Below are 18,284 nucleotides of genomic sequence, written 5' to 3' on the forward strand. Positions count from 1 at the left end.
ACACTTGCTTCCTCTCACCTTCCCTGGGTTCATGCCAGGGTGCAGGAGACAAAGTGCAGGGCAGGAAGGCACATTACTAGGTAGGGTGGGCTTAGGAAGGCTCCCTGGTGGAGGTGACCAGATAATCAGGAGCCGTCTAAGCAGTCCTTGAAATCACAGCAAGTCCCAGCTATCTTCCCAGGCACCTTGGGTCTCAGGGCCCCTCAGTGAACAGGCAGCGGGTAGATGCATTCCAGGCCCCTATCCCAGGGAAACACAGCACTGTGGTCTAAGTGTCCTCGTGGGTCCTGCCCTCCCTGGGCAGGCTTTGCCATGGCTCTGTCTTGCCATCAGTGTGCTGGGGCTATCCTGCCCCTTGCTCAATATCCTGCCTCTGCATTCCACACATGGGCCCCCCACGCCAGCCTTGTGCATCTCCCACCCTGAAAATCAACCCAAAACACAATGCCCCAACTCCTCCCAGATAACAGCACACAGCTCAAATGTCCCCACTGCAGGCTGCACAGCTGCCTGCAGCCCCTGGATAACGGCTACAGGTAGCAGGCAGCCTCGGCCTTCATCAAAATCCCTGCAGTGACAACACCACTGCCCTAGTCACTTGCAGGCAAGCGTCAGGGTCAAGGCTCTCTGGGCCGAAGCTGAGCTTTCAGGCCAGCTCCTCCTTCTGCTCCCTAGCACCTGACATGCTGACCACTGCCCCCACTGGGAAACCCCCTGACCCCATGCCCCGGCATGAGCTCTAAGCCCATGGCCCAAGGCCAGAGTCATGGTCAGGAAGACCATGAGTGTCAAGGGAGTGGGCCAGCCTGCTGCCACCATATGCACAAGCTAACTGAAGCCCCTTGAGGGCTTTGTACCCCCTTCCCTGCTCACCAGCATGGAGAGAGTGGGCACAGCATGGGTAGCCACAGCTCAGGCAGGATCCCTGCTTTTATTTCCACCTGGGACTGTCACAGGGAGACACTGCCCAAAGGGCCAGCAGGGCACAGCTGGATAAAGTCCAGCCCCCACCTCCAGTTCCAATACTGTTCCCAAACTGCTCCCACCGTGCTCAATGGCCCTGAGGTGAAGGGGGCAGGTGCCCTCTGGAAGTTTCTACACGCTGCCCAGCTGGAGAGGGGGTGGGAGGCAGCAGGTCCAGAGAGGTCCAGCGCCAGTGGGAGGACGGGAGGTCCTCCTGAGGCACCACCTTCTCCCTTCAGCCCACCATGTACCCAGGACTCTGCACCCTTGGGCCTGCCCCTCCAGCCCTGAGCCTCCTGCCCCCGCCCCGTGCTGCCCCACCTGGGGGAGATGGCCCCACCCAGCATCCTCTCCCAACCCCTGCCTGGCAGGGGCCCCAGGGGGGAACCACCCCAGAGCTCAGCTGGGCTAACCAGGAGTGGCCGTCCCCTCCCCTCCACATCACACCCAGGCAGCGGCCGTGACATAAGTGGGGCAGCAAGGGCGGAACACGCCCAACTAGGGGGGAAACGGGCCCCTGGGGACAGCCCTGGCGAGAGGCCCCAGGCCAGACAAGGCGGGGTGCTGGAGGCCACCCAGGCAGGGAGGTAAGAGGGAGCAAGACCCGGCACCGTCCTGGCCAGGGGCCTCCAGGGACAGAGCAGGTAGATGAGACCAAGGATAGGAGCACTAGAGACCCTCATCCTGCAGGAAGCAAATGGCCTTGTGACCCGGCCACACTGGGTAAACCCCGGGAGGACCCACCAGGCTACCAGGAGGAGCCAGGAGGGTGCACAGGTCCGGCCCCCTCAGCCGGGCTCACACACAGGGTGTCGTGGCCTGGCCACTCGGCCCAGAGCCGGCAGGGTAGCGGCCCCGCCCCACCAGGCCCCACGCTTGAGCCCTGCTGGCCAACAGATGCCGCGAGCAGAGGGGAGGTCCTGGCCATGAACCCTCGCCGGCTTGGCCACATCTCACCCACCGACACCGAGGAGGGGACGGGCTGGTTGGCCCCAGGTGGGAGCAGCCCCTGAACTTGCAGGTTCTGTCTGGACTGTGTCCAGGGAGGGCAGGGGAAGGGAGATGGCCCGGCTGATCGCCCCCTTGACCCAGCCAGCCTCTGCCTCTGCCCCTGCCACACCTCTGCACCCCGACCTTCATTCTGCCTCCCCACAGCCCTGTCTCTGTCCCCACCCTTCAGGGGGATCCCGGTGAGGAAAGGGAGCAATGGCCCCTCACAGCAGAGCTGGCACCCACCCTACAGCGAGAGTCCCAGCACTTCAGCAACAGTGGGAACACTGGCCAGGAGTCCCTCGGGGTTCTAGTGGGGCCCCCACACAGCACACAGGGAAGCCTCGGCTCCACTCCAGGGCTCTGGGCTCCTCTCAGTGGACCTGGGAACCTGAGGGGGAAGTGCAGGGGACCGGCCCAGGGCAAGGGGACAGGCTGGGAACAGGGCAGAGAGGGCGCCCCCCCCCAGGGGCCAAACAGAACAGGAAGTAGGTGACAGTGGGAATACCCCGGCCACCATCCACCCGCAACTCAGGAACACACAGGCACAGAGAGGCATCAGACATCCCTGGGGGGGGGGGGTTTCGGGGACATCAAGAGAGGGGCCGGGTGCCCCAGGCACATGGACAGGCGGCCAGAACCTGACTGAGGAGTGGATAGTGCTGGGTGGATGGCAGGAGGTGCCCAGATGGGGTGTCAAGCCATGGGGGGGGGGGCGGACACCAGGCAGAGGGCACCTGCCCAGGGTGGCAACTCTCAGAAGAGGTGCTGTACCCACCCAGGGCTCCCAGACGGGATGGTGGGGCCGAATGCTCTCCCTGTCCCCCGCACTCACAGTCCAGGTCACCCGCTAGACCAGAGAGGAGCCCCAGCCCCAGCTGACGGTGGCCCAGAGCCTGTGGGAGGTGCCCAGAAGGCAGGGCGCTGGCCTGAAAGGGCACCGTCCCAGTGCCTGTTCTCCAGGGCCCAGTCCCTAAGGGCGGGTCTCCATAAGGGCAGGACCTTGATCCGGAGCAGGAGCGGAGGCCCCCGACTGGAGACGGCTGGAGAGGCCCTGGGTGGCCCTGGGTGCAGGTGCCAAGGGGGGGTCACCCTGCCCCAAGAGGCCCCTGTATCCTGCCTGGCAGCAGGTGCAATCCGGGGGCCGCCGATGGCCGCCTATGGGTCCAGAGCCCCAGCCAGGGTGCTCCAGAGCACACCCTCTGGGAACCTCCACGGAGCCAGTGGGCCGAAGGGGGAGGTGCTAAGTCAATGTGGGTGCGCGGGTCAGGACAGGGTCTGGCTGCTGTCGCAAGTGAGCCCATCCCCAGAGCGGGCCACTAGGAGAGCACCCCCTGGCCAAGGGTGCCCTGCATCTGGGGGGAGGGAGGACCCAGGCCCCGTCCAGGCCACCGGGGCCCTCACAGGCAGGGGCAGCCGGCTGGGCTCAGTCAGAGGAGAGAGAGACAGAGAGGACAGCGAGTGGTCAGATGGCCCGAGGAGTGTGGAGGTGCACCAGGCCTGACTGTGTCCCGAGGAGCCCCAGCACCCCTCAGCCCAACACCCCGGCCGAGGGGTTGTCCCCACGTGCCAGAACACGTTCTTCAAGGAAAGGCCCAGCAACGGGCTCTCCCGGAGTCTGAGAAGCTCAGGGAAGCTTCGGAAGGTGCCAGAAGCTGTCACCAAGGGCCCCGGCACTGCCCAGTGGCAAAAGCCAACGGGAAAGGCACTCACCGCCCACAGAACCTCTGTGACAAATTGAGAGCCACCAAGAGCGTCATCAGGAAGTCACCTCCGAGTCCCAGCCAGAAGAATGGGGCACGTCTCCAGGGTTAGGGTTAGGGTTAAACGGCCGCCTTTGGCCACAGTGGGAAGCTCTTTTCCTGGACCCCGCCTGCCCCTCAGCGCCCCAATCTCCTGCAGGCCGATGATTGCCCCTGCCTAAGCCACCAGAGCCCAGGACCTGGCTACCTGCCGCCACCTGCCATGGAGGAAAAGGGGGGCTTGGGTGGGGAAGGAGAAGACAGGGGGTGGGGGCCTTGGAGGTGGGGGACGCACAGGATGCTGAACGGGCTGCTGGGCTGAGAAAGGGCCCCCCGCCCCTGTTCCCAGGGCTGCAGGATGGTGACTAACCCAACAGGGCTGGCAAACGCTCTCTGTGAAACGCCCAAGAGCATGTGCTGCAGGCTCTGCGGGCCACACGGGGACTCTGGGGCACGGTCGCCTTTCTCTGTCTGGGTTTTGTGCGTTTTATCTCGCAACCCTTTAAAGAGGTAAAAACCACTCTCCGCTCTGATAAACACAGGCCCTGCCCAGTCTTGGCCCGGAGGATGTGCCCTGCCACCCTGCGTCCACCAAGGACGACACATTCCCGAGGAAGACGGCTCAGGCCCAGGAGTGGCGCACAGTCCTTCTGACTGGTGGCAAACGGCAACAAGCTACACCCTTGCGTGTGTCATCCACTCTGGCACTGTTCAGGGTTGACCCGTGACACCGATAATAAAGGCGGCAGAGGCGAAGGCGTGTCACTTAGGAGATGATCTTATAGAAAGACCTTGGCTTGGTCTGGGCTGCTCTCCCCTGCCCTGTCTCTCTGGGGTCACTGGTCCCGGGGACGCCCTGCCAAGAGCAGCCCCGTGGAGAGGACGTGAGGAGGAACTGAGGCCTCCACGCCCAGAGGCACCCGAATGAACGGGCTTGGAAGCGGCGCCTCCCCACGCAGTGGGACCCGATGGCTGCAGCCTGGGGGGGACCCTGAGCTGGAACCCCCGCCCCTGCAGCAGCCCCTCCGAGAGCCTGTCCCTCTGAAACCTGGGAGGCAGCCAGCGTTCGTCAGGAGAGTGGTGACGTTTGCGGTGCTTTGTCACGCCGCAGTCGGGAACCAGGGCACGATTTTCAGTGGGGACGGCCACTCTACCTGGGCCTGAAGCAAACCTACGGGAAACCCCAGAAGCCATTAGGAAAAGCCTGGGAATTCCGATGACACGAAAACTAAAACCGTCTGCCTGACCAAACGCAAACCCCAAACCACAAAGTCCGAGACAAGTGACAACGTGGGGAAAAAATAGCAAGGCGTGACCGGGGGCTCCCGTCTGTAACCGACAGAGGGCTGGCTGGAAGGGACCAGCAAGGCGAAGGCCACGGACGCCAGAGCACAGGGCGAGGAGACGAGCGGCCGCTGGAAGGCGGCGCTTCTGCAGCAGCTGCGGCTCTTCTGGAGACCATCGTCGCGCATCGGCCGCTGCAGTCAGGGACAGGCTGCCCTTGGGGCCGAGCACAGACCACCCAGGGCAGAGAGCGGCCTCCCGCGGTGTCCCCCCCGGGGGCCGAGCCCGGTGAGGGCAGTGCGGCCGAAAGACACCCGGCCGGGCTGGGCCCCGCGTGGTGCCATCGGTGTGTGAACACGCCCTCCAGCGTGAGAACCCCCGGGCCAGCGAGGTCCCCCGCTTTCTCCGTGGGCTCGCCTTGGCCTCCTTCACCCAGGTGACAGGCCGGGCACTGAGGGGGCCGCAGCTGATGCCCAACCACACGTCCCCCTGGAGGGCCACCCCTGTCGAGTGACATGGGGACGACTTGGTCACCTTACTGCGACCCCACCTCCAGAAGCATGGACAGACACTCGCCCGAGCCTCGGGCCCCAGCGCTGCCCACCTGTCCCTGGATCCTACCCTGTGTGCGGGGGGGGGGGGGGGGGGGGGGGGGGGGGGGGAGTCCCGGGTATGCTCGGGACTAGTGGGGGGTGTGTGTGCAGGGGAGTGTGGGTGTGTGGTGGGGGGCGTGTGGCGGGGGGCGTGTGGCGGGCATATGGAGTGGGGGGCGTGTGGAGGGGAGTGGGGGGCGTTTGTGGAGGGGAGTGTGGTGTGTGTGGAGGGGAGTGGGGGGCGTTTGTGGAGGTGCGTTTGTGGGGGGAGTGGGGGCGTGTGGGGGTTTGGGGTGTGGGGGTCGTGTGGAGAGGAGTGGACGTGGGGGGCGTGTGAAGGTGGACTGGAGGGTGTGAAGAGGACTGGGGGGAGTTTGTGGAGGTGCGTGTGTGGGGGTGTGGTTGGGGGCGTGTGGGGGGGTTGGGGTGTGTGGGGTGTGTGGGGCTCGTGTGGAGGGGAGTGGGGGGTGAGGGGCGCTTGTGGAGATGCGTGTGTGGGGGTCGTGTGGAGTGGGGGGCGTGGGGGGCGCGTAGAGGGGAGTGTGGGGGGTTGGGGTTGTGTGGTGGGGGCAGGGGAGTGGGGGCGTGCGGATCGGAGTGGGCTCTGAGTAGTGCGGGGCTCGCGTGCGGGGCTGAGCGTGCGCGGCATCGGTGCTCCCCCAACGTCTGCCTAGAGCCCCAGGAGCGGCCGGCTGTGCACACGGCGCGGGGGGAGGAGGGCGGTGGCCGCCGGGAGGGCGGGGCCGGGGGAGGGGCGGGCAGAAGCCGGGGTGGGGGCGGTGCAAGGGAGCGCGCGGGGCGGGGCCGGGACGGAGTGACGGGGCTCCTTCCTCCGCCGAGTGGGGTCACTTTCCTCCTTCCGTCTTTTACACATCACCCTGGGGAGCTCAACCGTTCTTATCCTGCTTGGGCAGGGAGGGCAGGTCGGACTCAGCGCTGCCCACAGTCTCCCGGGCCATGGATCTCCGTGGAAGCTTCTTCTGGGCCTCTTCCCCCCGAAAGTCGGAGATCCCGGGGTCTCCGGGCAATAGGCCACGGCGCACTACTCACAGCAAGGGCTACTCGTCGGTCTGAGTAGGGGGTGTGAGGGGAGGGTCTCCCGTTCCGGCCTCCCGGTTGACAAAGGATTGGGGGCTGAGGCCCCAGCATGGCGCTTCGCCGCCGGGGGCCCTGCAGCCCAGAGGGAGGCACGTAGCGTGTGTCCCCGGCCCCGCAAGCTCGGGAACACCCGCGCGGCCGTCGCGAGACCCAGCCGGGTGTATTTTCCTTCTTCCAACTCTTGGAATATACGTCTGTCATAGTTACAGCAAGGCCTAGGGCAAGAATTCTATGCCCAAAATGGCCAGCCGGAAGCGGGCTTCTCACGCCGATGTGGCGAAGTCCCATTCGCCAACTGGCTGCTCGCGGCCAGTTGCCCATCCACCTCTCCTCTGTGCGCATGCGCTCAGCCTCGCCCGCCCGCAGGCGCAGTGCGCCGTTGCGTCTATGGTTGAGACGTCTGACAGAGCGTCCACCCGCTCTCCCCGGAACTCTATGGTTTCTACGCGCGAAGATTAGCCCGCCTATATAAGGCACGCGCAGGGGAGGAAACGTCTCTTTCTCTTCGGCGCGGTGAGTAGGCAGAGCCTCGTGTTTCTTAGATGACGTTTCCGTTTTTCTTCTCTAGTTTGAGGCCTGTCCTCGTTTTCTCTTCTGACTTTGTCTTTTTCGTTGTAGCCACCGGAGGTCCTGGTGTCGCTATGGGCCGCCGCCCCGCTCGGTGGTGAGTGCCAGATTCATGCAATTTCACTGCTGGGCAAAGGGACGGAGCCTTTGGGTGGAGCCTTCCGCAGGCAGCGGTCTTGTCCTCGGGTTTAACCCCGTGTTTTTTCTGATATCTTCCGGATTGTTTTTAGTTTCAGATTTTACCATATTTTCCTTTTCTTTAAAAGTGCATGTCCTCCTATATCGCTCCCCCCGTTTTGTTTTTGGGTTGGCGGATTGACTTAGGACTGCATGTGTCGGGCAGGAAACGACGTGCGCCTTGCATTTCATATTCTGCTCTGGGAATTCGCCGCATTTTCGGGCTCGATTCCCTCTCGGGGCCTTTGTGTGCGATCCCTTATTTCCAGACGACGTGCCGTGCGGTCTTCTCGGACGCCAAGGGCAGTCCGGGAAAAGCGGGTGCACCCTCCTTGGCTGCCCTGCAGGGGGCGCCGGTCGCCGTTCACGCGGCTCGGAGGCGGATTTAGTGCCACGTGCCCGAAAAATCTTTGGGTGGCCTGAACTGTGCTACTCAAACAGCGAATTTAAAGTACGCAGTGCCTGCAAGGAGAGTATATATTTTTTAACTGGGAAGTTTTATTTAAAAGTGTCCGCTTGAGAGAAAGCTTAAAGTTAGGGGTAAAGAGAGGTACTTTGATGGTTCTGGTGTTTGTGTCATTTTTGTGGTCTCCTGTTCTGACCATGTGTTAACTTGGAGCCAGTTTCCCAGAATGGAAGTAGTTTAGAGGTTGACATGCGTTCCCCACCCCCTTCTATGCCCTCTTGCTGTTCCTTGAAGGGACACTCGTAAGTAAGTGCTTGTTGACTTTCCTTGTGAACCCCACCAAACATGGGTTTTTTCCCCCTGCAGTTACCGGTATTGTAAGAACAAGCCATACCCAAAGTCTCGCTTCTGCCGAGGTGTCCCTGGTAAGTACTGGAAGAACTCCCAAACGGTTTGGCTGTGCTAACTAATTTCCTCACAGTACCCCACACTCACTCACACGAGCTTTTTTTCAGATGCCAAGATCCGCATCTTTGATCTCGGGCGGAAGAAAGCAAAAGTGGACGAGTTCCCACTGTGTGGCCACATGGTGTCAGATGAGTACGAGCAGCTCTCCTCCGAAGGTGAGGCAGGAGTCTTTGTTAATCGCCCACAGTGGTTTCCTATGTGCTCCGTCAGCCTGACACAGAATGTACTGCCCTGGAATTAGCAGCTCATTAGCAAGCATGAGCCTTTTTACAAAACTCACTCTGCTGCATTTCTTCCTCCACCTAGCCCTGGAGGCTGCCCGTATTTGTGCCAACAAGTACATGGTAAAAAGTTGTGGCAAAGATGGCTTTCATATTCGAGTACGGCTCCATCCCTTCCACGTCATCCGCATCAACAAGATGTTGTCCTGTGCTGGGGCTGACAGGTGAGGTGGGCCTGAGCCTTTTCCATGATTACATCTTAGCAGCCTCTGGGCCACAGGTATTGGAAGAGAGTAGTACTTCATGCTTTGAGCCTGATGGTGGCAACCATCTGCCAGTAAGCAGGTAGTTTTAGGGCTGTCAGAAGGGACCTGGTGGTACCTTGAAAGGTTTCTCACTGGTTCCTTTTGGGGTCCTCTGCAGCCAATTAAGCCGACTGTGCTCCTTTCTTTGTGGTGGCCCAGTGTGCAATGGCTGCAAACAGCAGCCTCCTTGGTAGTGTATGCAGCCTGTTGCTTGTACGGGTTGCCCTAAGGGACCTTGGAGACAGCCTTTTCCAGTGGACATTCATGTCTCTGACTTAGTGCTGGCCCCAATCTAGGCTCCAGACTGGTATGCGAGGTGCTTTTGGAAAGCCTCAGGGCACAGTGGCCAGGGTTCACATTGGCCAAGTCATCATGTCCATTCGCACCAAGCTGCAGAACAAGGAGCATGTGATTGAGGCCCTACGCAGAGCTAAGTTCAAGTTCCCTGGCCGCCAGAAGGTAAGCAGTGCTGCAGCTCCCTTCTCCCGCCTTTCCTTGCACCAGGCCTCCTGACTCAGTCTTCCATCTCTTCCTAGATCCACATCTCAAAGAAGTGGGGCTTTACCAAGTTTAATGCAGATGAATTTGAAGACATGGTGGCTGAGAAGCGGCTCATCCCGGATGGTTGTGGGGTTAAGTACATCCCCAACCGTGGACCCCTGGACAAGTGGCGGGCCTTGCACTCATAAGGGCTTTCACTGTGCTGCCGCCTCCTTACCTGCACCTGCTAATAAATCCCTACTTCTGGTCCACCTATGTCTTTGCATCTGTATTCCTGTGGGAGGGAAAGGAGCCTCTTGGGAACCTTAGGATCACCGCGCTTCAGAATTAGGCTGTCAACTGAGCTGTGCTGTGAGACCCTAATTGGCACTAAGCAGGGCTGAGGAAACAAACCCTAGAAAGGGCTAGAATTGTTGGCCTTTCACCGGTTACTTAGTTTAGGCTTTGACTTGCACTTCCCTAGATCCCAGCTGCTTTCAGCAAATCCCTGAGGCGGGGAGGTAATGAAGGGCAGCACGTCACTTGCAAACCTAGGCAGGTATCAGTCTATATGCTTTGTTTGCTGCTTGAATATCCTACTCTGTGGGATGGAGAAGGGCTTCTGGGCCAAGGGTAACGTCTATGGTGGAATCGTCATCCACGTGTTCCCGACCAGCAATGGGTAGAAGTGAACCAAACCAGGTTCAATTCCGGCCACCTGGTTTAAGCAGTCCTCTAGGGGTTGGGGTTGTCTAAGTATTGCTTGAGTAATCTGGGGCCTGACCCCATTTCCATGTTTTCCCCAACTTCTTTCACATGCTGTCCCGGGCCCCGCCCACCCACCAGCCCTTCTCGAGCCTGTATTTCCAGGACCCACCATTGACACCTACCTAGCCCAAGAGGCTTGGCAGCAAAAGGCCTTTGGGTAGTAAGTGTGGAGCAACCTTCAGCCTGGGGATCCTGGCGTTCTGTCCTAAACCCCAACAGTAAGAGCAGCTTTAGGGTTCTGAGGAGTAGCCTGGGGGAGCAGCACAAATAGGCCAGGATTGCTGCCCTAGGTAGGATGAACTCAGCCCTGGGCCCTGGAAGTGGGATCTGGTTCCAGAGCTCTGGGGCATTGTGGCCAGAGAGCCTTCTCAGGTGTGGTTTGTTCCCTTGGCTCCAGCCTCATCTCGCATGCAACCTGCTTTTAGCAGCCACCAACAGGCACTTCCCCAAGTCCCCAGCCTGTGGTCCTCAGGCCTCCGGCTTTTTACACCATCTATAGCCATTTCTAAAGTTTTAAATTACCTTTATTTTTGACGTGGGGAGACAGCTCAGAAACCATAAACATACAAAAAAAAAACCCAGGATTGTGATTTGCACTTTAAATGGCCCTGACATCATCCCAATAGGTGTTTTTACTGAGCTTGTTTCTTGGAAAATGTACTGTAGAGGAGTGGACCCCATGATACCAACACTCTAGATAGAATCACTGTTGAAGTTTCGCTATGGGGCTGGCTGTTTAGCTCACTTGGTAAAGAGCATGGTGCTGATAACATCAAGGTCAAGGGTTCAGATCCTCCAGACTGACAGGTGTACCAGGTGCCAGGATGGACTGACAGCACCCCACTGGGTGGTGGAAGCAGGGCTGTGCAGTGGTCATGAACAGGCCTGACGGCTGTTTTCAGGCTATTCATTCACTGGGTTACAATGAGTCGAAACATTTTCCATTTGGTGGTGGTGGCGTAACTGCTTCTCTCCATCCTCGTATCTACTAAGGCCTTAATGTTCTCTTGATTCCCATGAATTCTGTGTACAGTAAAGGTAGCCAGTTGGCATATCTGCTACACACAGGTTAAATATCCCAATCCGGCTTTTTGTTATCTGTGTTGTGCAGGTTTCCTTTTTCTCACAGAATCTTTTGATCTGTTGTATTTCCCTTTTCTGAGCCCTCCCTTCCCCTCCCCCCACCTCAGGCCTGCTGTCTCCAATCCCAACACTACCTGTGGGGGGATGGCATGGGTGCAGCCTCACGGACAAGCCCAACCAAACCAAAGGCAGATGGAGGGGGACTGCAGTCACGTGGGGCAGTGCTGCAGTCAGATGGAGGGGGACTGCAGTTGAAGACCCTCGAGTTACTTCTGAGGCCAAGGTCGGAGTCCTAAAGGCAGTGTCTTCATGACATCTGCGGGAGGAGGGCCTGGGGGTGGGGTGGTTAGGCCACCAAGCCCAGCCGAAGGGGCAGGAGCGACAGCAGGAGTGACAGCAACAGCAGAGTGGCCAGGCTGAAGGACTGCACGGTGTGCGCCACCCGGCTCAGCTCCACCTCCACAGGGTAGTGGTCACTGATGTTGAGGGCCTGGGGATGGGCAGTGGGACAAAGCATCAGTGCCTGGGGCTCAGGGGCTTCCCTGTGAGCCACTCCGGCCGTCCCTCCTTGTGCCAGCCCCACCCCTCTACCTCCTCCATGGTGAGCTGGAAGCTCCTGGGGAAGTCGAAGGCGGCCGCGGCCCGCAGCAGGCTCTGGCAACGCTCTCCGTGCAGCACGATGTGGTCGTAGGTGCAGTGGGTACTGGCCCGGACCGTGGTGTCCTCCCCGTCGACGATCACCCAGCGGAAGCCTGCCTCAGTCCGCAGTATTAGCTCACCTAGGCGCTTCTTGGTCAGCGAAGTGCAGTCAGCATTGAAGTCCCCAAGCAGGATCATGTCCTAGAGACCGGAGCAGCAGTTGGGCCTGGTCACTAGGCCATCTTTTCCCTGTCCCTCCAGCACAAACTGCCCGGCCCTACCTTGCTCTGCCAGTGCTGGGAGACATCAAGAAACACGTCGTATAGGGCGTTCAGCTCCTTCTCTACAGCCGTAGGAGTGGTGTGTAGTGGGACCAGCACCAGGCTGGGAAGGACTGCAAGGCCCGGAGACTAAGGGCTGCTGCCCATTCCCAGCCCTTCTCCCCCAGCCTCTTCCAGTGGCCACGCCCCGAGTGCAGCCAGCCACACCCCCCTCCTGCTCCCACACACCAGGCCCACCCTCCTCTCCTACCCTTGCTGGGCAAAGTGAACTGGGCCACGAAGGGCTCCCGGGCAAAAAGGTCATTCTCGTCGTTGTACACGTAGGAATCCAGGACCTGTGTCTTGTGTGACCTGGGACGACCGAGGAATGGAAAGCAGTGGTCCCGTGTCACTGATTTTGGCCTGCTAGTGCCAACAGCAGAGCTGGCACTCAGTGGGGCCTCTACCAGCAGCCCAGTAAGAGCCTGTCCTGGCTCCACCCGTTCCATATGGGCACAGCCTTTCTTTCTAGAACTTGTTTTTATTCAGATATAATTCATATGACATAAGGTTCACCTGTTTAAAGCATACAATTTTGTGCGTTTTAGTATATTTGCAAGGTTGTGCAACTATCACTACGAGCAATTTTAGAACATTGTCATCACTCCAGAAAGAAAGCTTATATCCGTTAGCAGCTCCTCTCCACTCCCCCAGGCCCTGGGCAATCACCGATCTGTCCTCTGTCCTGTACATTTACCTATTCTGGATATTTCATATGAATGGAACCAAATTAATACGTGGCCTTTTGTGACTGGCTTCTTTCCCTTATTATTTTCCTTAATATTTTCAAGGTTCTTCCATCTCGTAGCATGGATCAGTATTTCATTACTATTAGAGCTGAATAAATATTCCACTGTATGGGCGTACCACATTTTGTCCACCATTCTTCGGTTGGTGGATATTTGGACACTTTGATGTCATTCACCAATTCATGGACATTTCTACTTTGGGGATGTTATGAGTGATGAGCATTTGTATGGGGACCTGTTTTCGTTTCTCTCAGGTAGGTACCTAGGAGCTGCCCAATTATTTTGGAGCAAATTCCAGACATTGTATAATTTCATCTATATGAGAACAGGTCTCCTTCCCTAACAGTTCCCCTTGCCCTCTTGATACTGACTCCAAAGGGCTCCCCGCAGCCTGTCCTCCCAGGGACTTAGGGTTGTTTCTAGATATGAGGCCCACCCAAGAGCCACAACCGGCACCCATTGAGCCTCTTCCCAGAAGCTGCAGTCACTGCCGGCCACTCCCATAGAGGGGTCCAGCCATGCCCTGAGCCCCAGTGGCTTCCACAGGAGAGAGGAAGAGGGACCCCCGCATTTGTGCATGGAGAAGAAAGGCCTGATGGATGGACACACTGGCTGTGGTAGAGGAAGGGAAGATCCCAGAACAAAATCGTTGAGAAAAAGCGCAATGAGGTGAGGCTGCCCCAGGAGGGAGGTTCCTGTAGCCCTTGGGACTAATGAGCCATCTCATAGCAGGGCCATGGCTGGCCCTGCCCTCGCCAACCCCTGTGCTTACCGGTAGATGTACACATACTTCTCCAAGTACGTGCCGCGCCCCAGCGGCTGGCTGCTCAGGGACTCATAGGGCCCGGAGCCATCAAATCTGCCAGGAAAAGTGGAACCCACGGTCAGTGCCCTCAAAGTTCTGGGTGAGCCCCGGATTAGACCAACAAAGCCCTCCTCACCGGTTGAGTTCTCGAAGCAGGAGGGAGATGGTGGTGTCAGAACGGTCCACCACCTCCTGCAGCACCATGATGTCACAGCGAGCCACGATCTGCAGGATACCAGGAAGGCAAGCCCTACTCAGTGCCAGCCACCCTGGGGGCAGTGTATCTGGGGAACTGGGACTGGTGTGGCCAACAGTGTCAAGGCTCAGTGGCTGTGGCCCACAGAAAGGATTGGGACTGGAAAGGACCTGGAAGAAGATTGAGTGCCATCCCCACCCACACCCCACCCATTTTACAGAAGGGGAGACCCAGGACAACAATAGATGCTCTGCATCTCTGCACCCATGCCTTTTGATGTCCCCTTTTCTCTGGGACTTGTTCTGGTCAGGCAGGGCTGGGGGCTTTGGATCGTGGTCCTTAAGGGCACAGCTTCCCTACAGCAATGAACTTACCCGAACTAAGGTGGTCATCACAAGCTCTCTGGCCACCTTGGCCAGTGTCAACCGCTGGGCATTAAAGGCGCAAATGCGAAAGGCCTCCATCCCGCCGGCCAGGAGGACCAACAGGAGTACAGCTGGGCAGTGCATGGCTTATGTGTGGCTGCTGGGCCCCTAGGAGCAATCCAGGGTGCTCCAGGGTATGCTCCCAGCAGGGCTCAGTTCTGCATCTGGAAGGACATGGGACAGAGAAAGCGGCACTCGCCCTGCTGCTGGCCTTGCAGGTTTCCTGCTTCTCTGCCTGGGGGCACCTGCTGAGGTCTGCACCTATGGCTTGATCCCCATTCTTTTCTTTTTTAAAATCATGATAAAATACACATCACATAAAATGTACCATGTTAACTATGTTTAAGTGCACAGCACAGTGGCATTAAGCACGTTCAGTGTTGTGCGACCGTCACCGCCATCCACCTCCAGAACTTGTTCATCTTCCCAAAATGAAACTCTGTTCCTATTAAACACTAACTCCCCATCCCCTCCCCCAGCCCCTGGCACCACCATTCTACTTCGCGTGTGTCTATGAATTGGACTTCAGGCACTGTAGTGGATTGAATTATGTCCCCCCAAAACTCCCTGAAGCTTGAATTGTATTCCCCAAGTTTTATGTATTAGAAAGTTAGCCCCAGGGTCGGTCCGTGGCTCACTCTGGAGAGTGTGGTGCTGATGGCACCAAGGCCACGGGTTCGGATCTCTATATAGGGACGGCCGGTTGGCTCACTTGGGAGAGCGTGGTGCTGACCACACCAAGCCAAGGGTTAAGATCCTCTTATCGGTGGTCATCTTTAAAAAAGAAAGAAAGAAAGAAAGAAATTTGGCCCCCACCGTGACAGTGTAAAGAGGGTGGGGAATCCTATTACAGTAATTGTAAGGTGGGGTCTTGAAGAGGTGACTGGATTGTAGGACCGTGCAGTAGTGGATGGATTAAAAATAGTGGTCAGGGGTGTGGTTCCGAGGGCTTTAAAAGAAGAGGAGAGTCTGTCTCCCTCTCTCTGCTCTCTCTGCTTCCACCATCTTGCAATGTGAGACCCCTGGGTCACTGTCACCACCACCAGATGGACTTTGGACTTCCCAGCCTCAGAAAGTGTAAGCAATAAATTTTGTTTTCTTTATAAATCACCAGTTGCAGGTATTCTGTTATAGCAACACAAAATGGACTAATACAGGTACATCATAGAAGTGGAACCATACAGGATTTGCCCTTTTGTGACTGGCTTCTTTCACTGAGCACAATGACCTCAAGGGTCATGTGTGTCATACCATGTGTCAGGATTTCCTTCCTTCTTACAGCTGAATAATATTCCATCGTATGACTAGACCACATCTGGTGTATCCATTCGCCTGTCAACGCACACTGGGCTGCTTCCATCTTTTGGCTGTTATGGATAGTAGTGCTATGAACATGGCTGCACATATATCTCCAGTTCTGCTTTCAATTCTTTCGGGTATGTACCCAGAAGTGGAATTGCTGGATCCTATGTTAGTTCTACTTTGAATTGTTTGAGGAACCACCATACTGTTTTCCATAGTGGCTGCACCATTGTACACTCCCACCGAGAGTGCACAAGGGCTCAACCTCATTCTTTTATTTTTTTGTTTATTATTACTATTACTATTATTACTGGCAGCTGGCCGGTACGGGGATCCCACCCCTTGACTGACCTCATTCTTTTGAGCTGCAGCAGTGTATTTCCCCTCCAGATGCAGTAACTATGGGAGATACAGCCAGTCCCTGACCCAGGAAGGCTTCCAACTTTCCACCTTCACTAGCAACTAGAGGAACATCTTCGTGCATACCTCTCACCACTTTGTGAGACGTTACCCTTTTCTTTATTTTCTGGGGGGCGGGGAGTGGCTGGCTGGTATGGGGATCCCAACCCTTAACCTTGGTGTTACAAGGCGCTGCTCTAACCAACAGAGCTAACTGGCCAGCTCAAGATGTTATGTTTAAGATAAAGTCCTAGCAGTAGAATTGCTGAGTTCAAAGGCATATGCATTTAAAATAATCTCAGATCTGGCCAAATCCCCCCCGTCCGCAACGTGTGATGGAGCCTCTTTCCCAGTCCCCGCCACCGCTGGTGAGCCCTTCTAGGTCATCTTACCAGCTGGAGCCCCCTTCTTTCTGAGCATCTCCCTCAGTTTATCTTTGGCTCAGGCTCCCCCTGACCTTGCCCTGTTCCTTCCGACTCAGGCCCTGGCTCCGCTCACCGTCCATGTTGCTCGAGTCCGAGGCGTAGCACCCTCTGCTTGTGTCTACCTGCTTTTCTGCACCACCCTGTCGCCTTCCCCTCGGATTCACTTTGTGCCTCTCAGGCTCTACCTGCCTCTGTCTTGGTTGCCCTCTCTTCTGTGCTCTCTGCCTCTCTGTCTCTCTTCACAGTGTCTCCCTCCTGGCTGGGCTTGGTGCCTGTTTCTCCCTGACCACCTGTGCTCTGTCACTCATGCTAGTTTGGGTCCCCTGCCCTGGTGACTATTCTGGGATATATGTGATCATTTGGGCAGCCCGGGGCTGGCACGGACAGGCTTGGAGACTCTGAGGCTAGGGACCCTCATGGGGGCTACAGGGAAGAAGAACCGGCCTGCCTTATAACACCAGTCACGGGTTCGGATCCCCCTACCTGCCAGTCGCCAAAAAAAAAAAAAAAAAAAGGAAGAAGAAGAAGAACCAGAGAACCAGCCGTGGCTCACAGCTCCAGCCTAGTGCCCCACCTGGGGGTTCCCTTCCCTTCTCAATCCCCTCCCCGGGCAGGGGGCAACTTCCTCCCTCCTTCCCTCTGCCACGAGGGCTCCCATACCTGAGCAGACCAGCTTGTCACCGTGCCTGCGTCAGCCTTAAGCGGATCGCGACACCCCACGGAATCTCAGCGCCTGCCTGGTAGGGACCCGAGGGAAAAGAGGAAGAACTTGTCTTCCCGACCCAGCCAGCGGGCCCGGCCGGACGCCCCACCTTCGCCGCCGGGCAGCCCCGCTCCGGCTCCGCCCCGCCGTCCCGCCCGGACCCGCCCTCCCGGGCCCGCGTGAGTCGCCGCAGCGCGGCAGGCCGGCCGCGGGCGGGACTGAGCAGCAGCGGCGCCTGGGACGAGCAGCGCCCTGCGTCCAGGGCCCGGGACAAGGAGGGGCCGGCGCCTCCGGGCTGCGGCGGGTGGGGAAGGCGCACAAGTCAGGGCTCGTGGCCGACCCGGGGGAACCCGGCGGCGGGACTGGGCACCCCCGAGGACGAGAGCCTCCTCTCCGTGTTCCCGGAAAGCCCCAAGTGACGGGCCGCCCGCACGCGTTCTGAGCACGCGCGTGGAAGTCACGGGCAGTCTGAGCAACTGTCCCTGGGACAAGGGGACTGACTAGACAGCCGGCAGCTCCATGCCCCAGGGGATCCTGCAGTGACGCTGCTGGGACAATTGGGGGACTCGGGTGGGATCTGCGAGCGGGCGTTATATCCGCTCAGGTCCTCGCTGGGTGGTTGTCATGTAGTCATGCAGGACATTGTACCTGTCGGCAGCGCCCAAGCGCTAATTGGATGGGGCGTGCTGATGGGCAGAAGGTTGGAAAGTTTTAATCTTTATTTTGGAGACTGGCTGGTGGCGGGATCCGAAACCTTGACCTTGGTTGTGTCAGCACCATGCTCTAACCAAGCGCGCTAATCGGCAAGCCCCGGAAAAAAGGTTACAATCAAGAAAACTGTAGCTTAAAAATAAAAAAATAGCGTGGTGCTGATAACAGCAAGGGGCAGGGTTTGATCTCTGTACCAGCCAGCCGCAAATTAATTGATTAATTCGTAAGTAAAAATAAAGATAAAATAAAAATTAAAAATAGACTGCTTAATGGGTACAGGGCTTTCTTTTGAGGTGAACCTGTTTTGGAATCAGAGAGAGTGGTTGACAACACTGCGAATGTATTAAATGGTATGGAGTACTACGTTATGTGTATTATATAATGTACAACATCTTATTGTATATATTACTATATATTATGCATTACACATTCTGTCACATACTCCCTTATACATTGCATTACATA

At 57.8% G+C, this 18,284-nt stretch overlaps 2 protein-coding genes and 1 non-coding gene across 3 annotated transcripts; 2 read left to right on the forward strand and 1 right to left on the reverse strand.

Annotated features, from left to right (window-relative positions):
* Positions 1–7,224: 7,224 nt before the first annotated feature.
* On the forward strand, positions 7,225–9,570 carry RPL10 (ribosomal protein L10). The gene is made up of 6 exons (XM_063083448.1): positions 7,225–7,334; positions 8,187–8,245; positions 8,336–8,443; positions 8,595–8,733; positions 9,111–9,273; positions 9,351–9,570. Exons 1-6 carry the CDS (start codon positions 7,312–7,314, stop codon positions 9,501–9,503), a joined length of 645 nt encoding a protein of 214 aa, XP_062939518.1. The 5' UTR covers positions 7,225–7,311; the 3' UTR covers positions 9,504–9,570.
* Positions 8,927–9,061, forward strand: LOC134368805 (small nucleolar RNA SNORA70). Its single transcript, XR_010022506.1, has one exon. It is a non-coding gene; the product is annotated as a small nucleolar RNA SNORA70 (small nucleolar RNA).
* Positions 9,571–10,564: 994 nt separating the features above from the next.
* DNASE1L1 (deoxyribonuclease 1 like 1) lies at positions 10,565–17,242 on the reverse strand. The gene is made up of 8 exons (XM_063083987.1): positions 17,066–17,242; positions 14,229–14,443; positions 13,795–13,883; positions 13,626–13,712; positions 12,316–12,416; positions 12,066–12,178; positions 11,737–11,985; positions 10,565–11,635 (listed from the first exon to the last, which is right to left on the reverse strand). Exons 2-8 carry the CDS (start codon positions 14,361–14,363, stop codon positions 11,492–11,494), a joined length of 918 nt encoding a protein of 305 aa, XP_062940057.1. The 5' UTR covers positions 14,364–14,443; positions 17,066–17,242; the 3' UTR covers positions 10,565–11,491.
* Positions 17,243–18,284: the final 1,042 nt, after the last annotated feature.

Source organism: Cynocephalus volans, chromosome X (assembly GCF_027409185.1).
Source record: "Cynocephalus volans isolate mCynVol1 chromosome X, mCynVol1.pri, whole genome shotgun sequence".
NCBI classification, from domain to species: domain Eukaryota; kingdom Metazoa; phylum Chordata; class Mammalia; order Dermoptera; family Cynocephalidae; genus Cynocephalus; species Cynocephalus volans.

Excerpts from the sequence above, each read along its gene's own strand:
- RPL10 (XM_063083448.1), top strand. The coding sequence starts at position 7,312 with ATGGGCCGCCGCCCCGCTCGGTG. Across the intron at positions 7,335-8,186 it reads GGCCGCCGCCCCGCTCGGTG|TTACCGGTATTGTAAGAACA; the intron begins GTGAGTGCCAGA and ends TTCCCCCTGCAG. Across the intron at positions 8,444-8,594 it reads CGAGCAGCTCTCCTCCGAAG|CCCTGGAGGCTGCCCGTATT; the intron begins GTGAGGCAGGAG and ends TCCTCCACCTAG.
- DNASE1L1 (XM_063083987.1), bottom strand. The coding sequence starts at position 14,363 with ATGCACTGCCCAGCTGTACTCCTGTTGGTCCTCCTGGCCGGCGGGATG. Across the intron at positions 13,884-14,228 it reads TGATGACCACCTTAGTTCGG|ATCGTGGCTCGCTGTGACAT; the intron begins GTAAGTTCATTG and ends GGTATCCTGCAG. Across the intron at positions 11,636-11,736 it reads TCCAGCTCACCATGGAGGAG|GCCCTCAACATCAGTGACCA; the intron begins GTAGAGGGGTGG and ends GCCCATCCCCAG.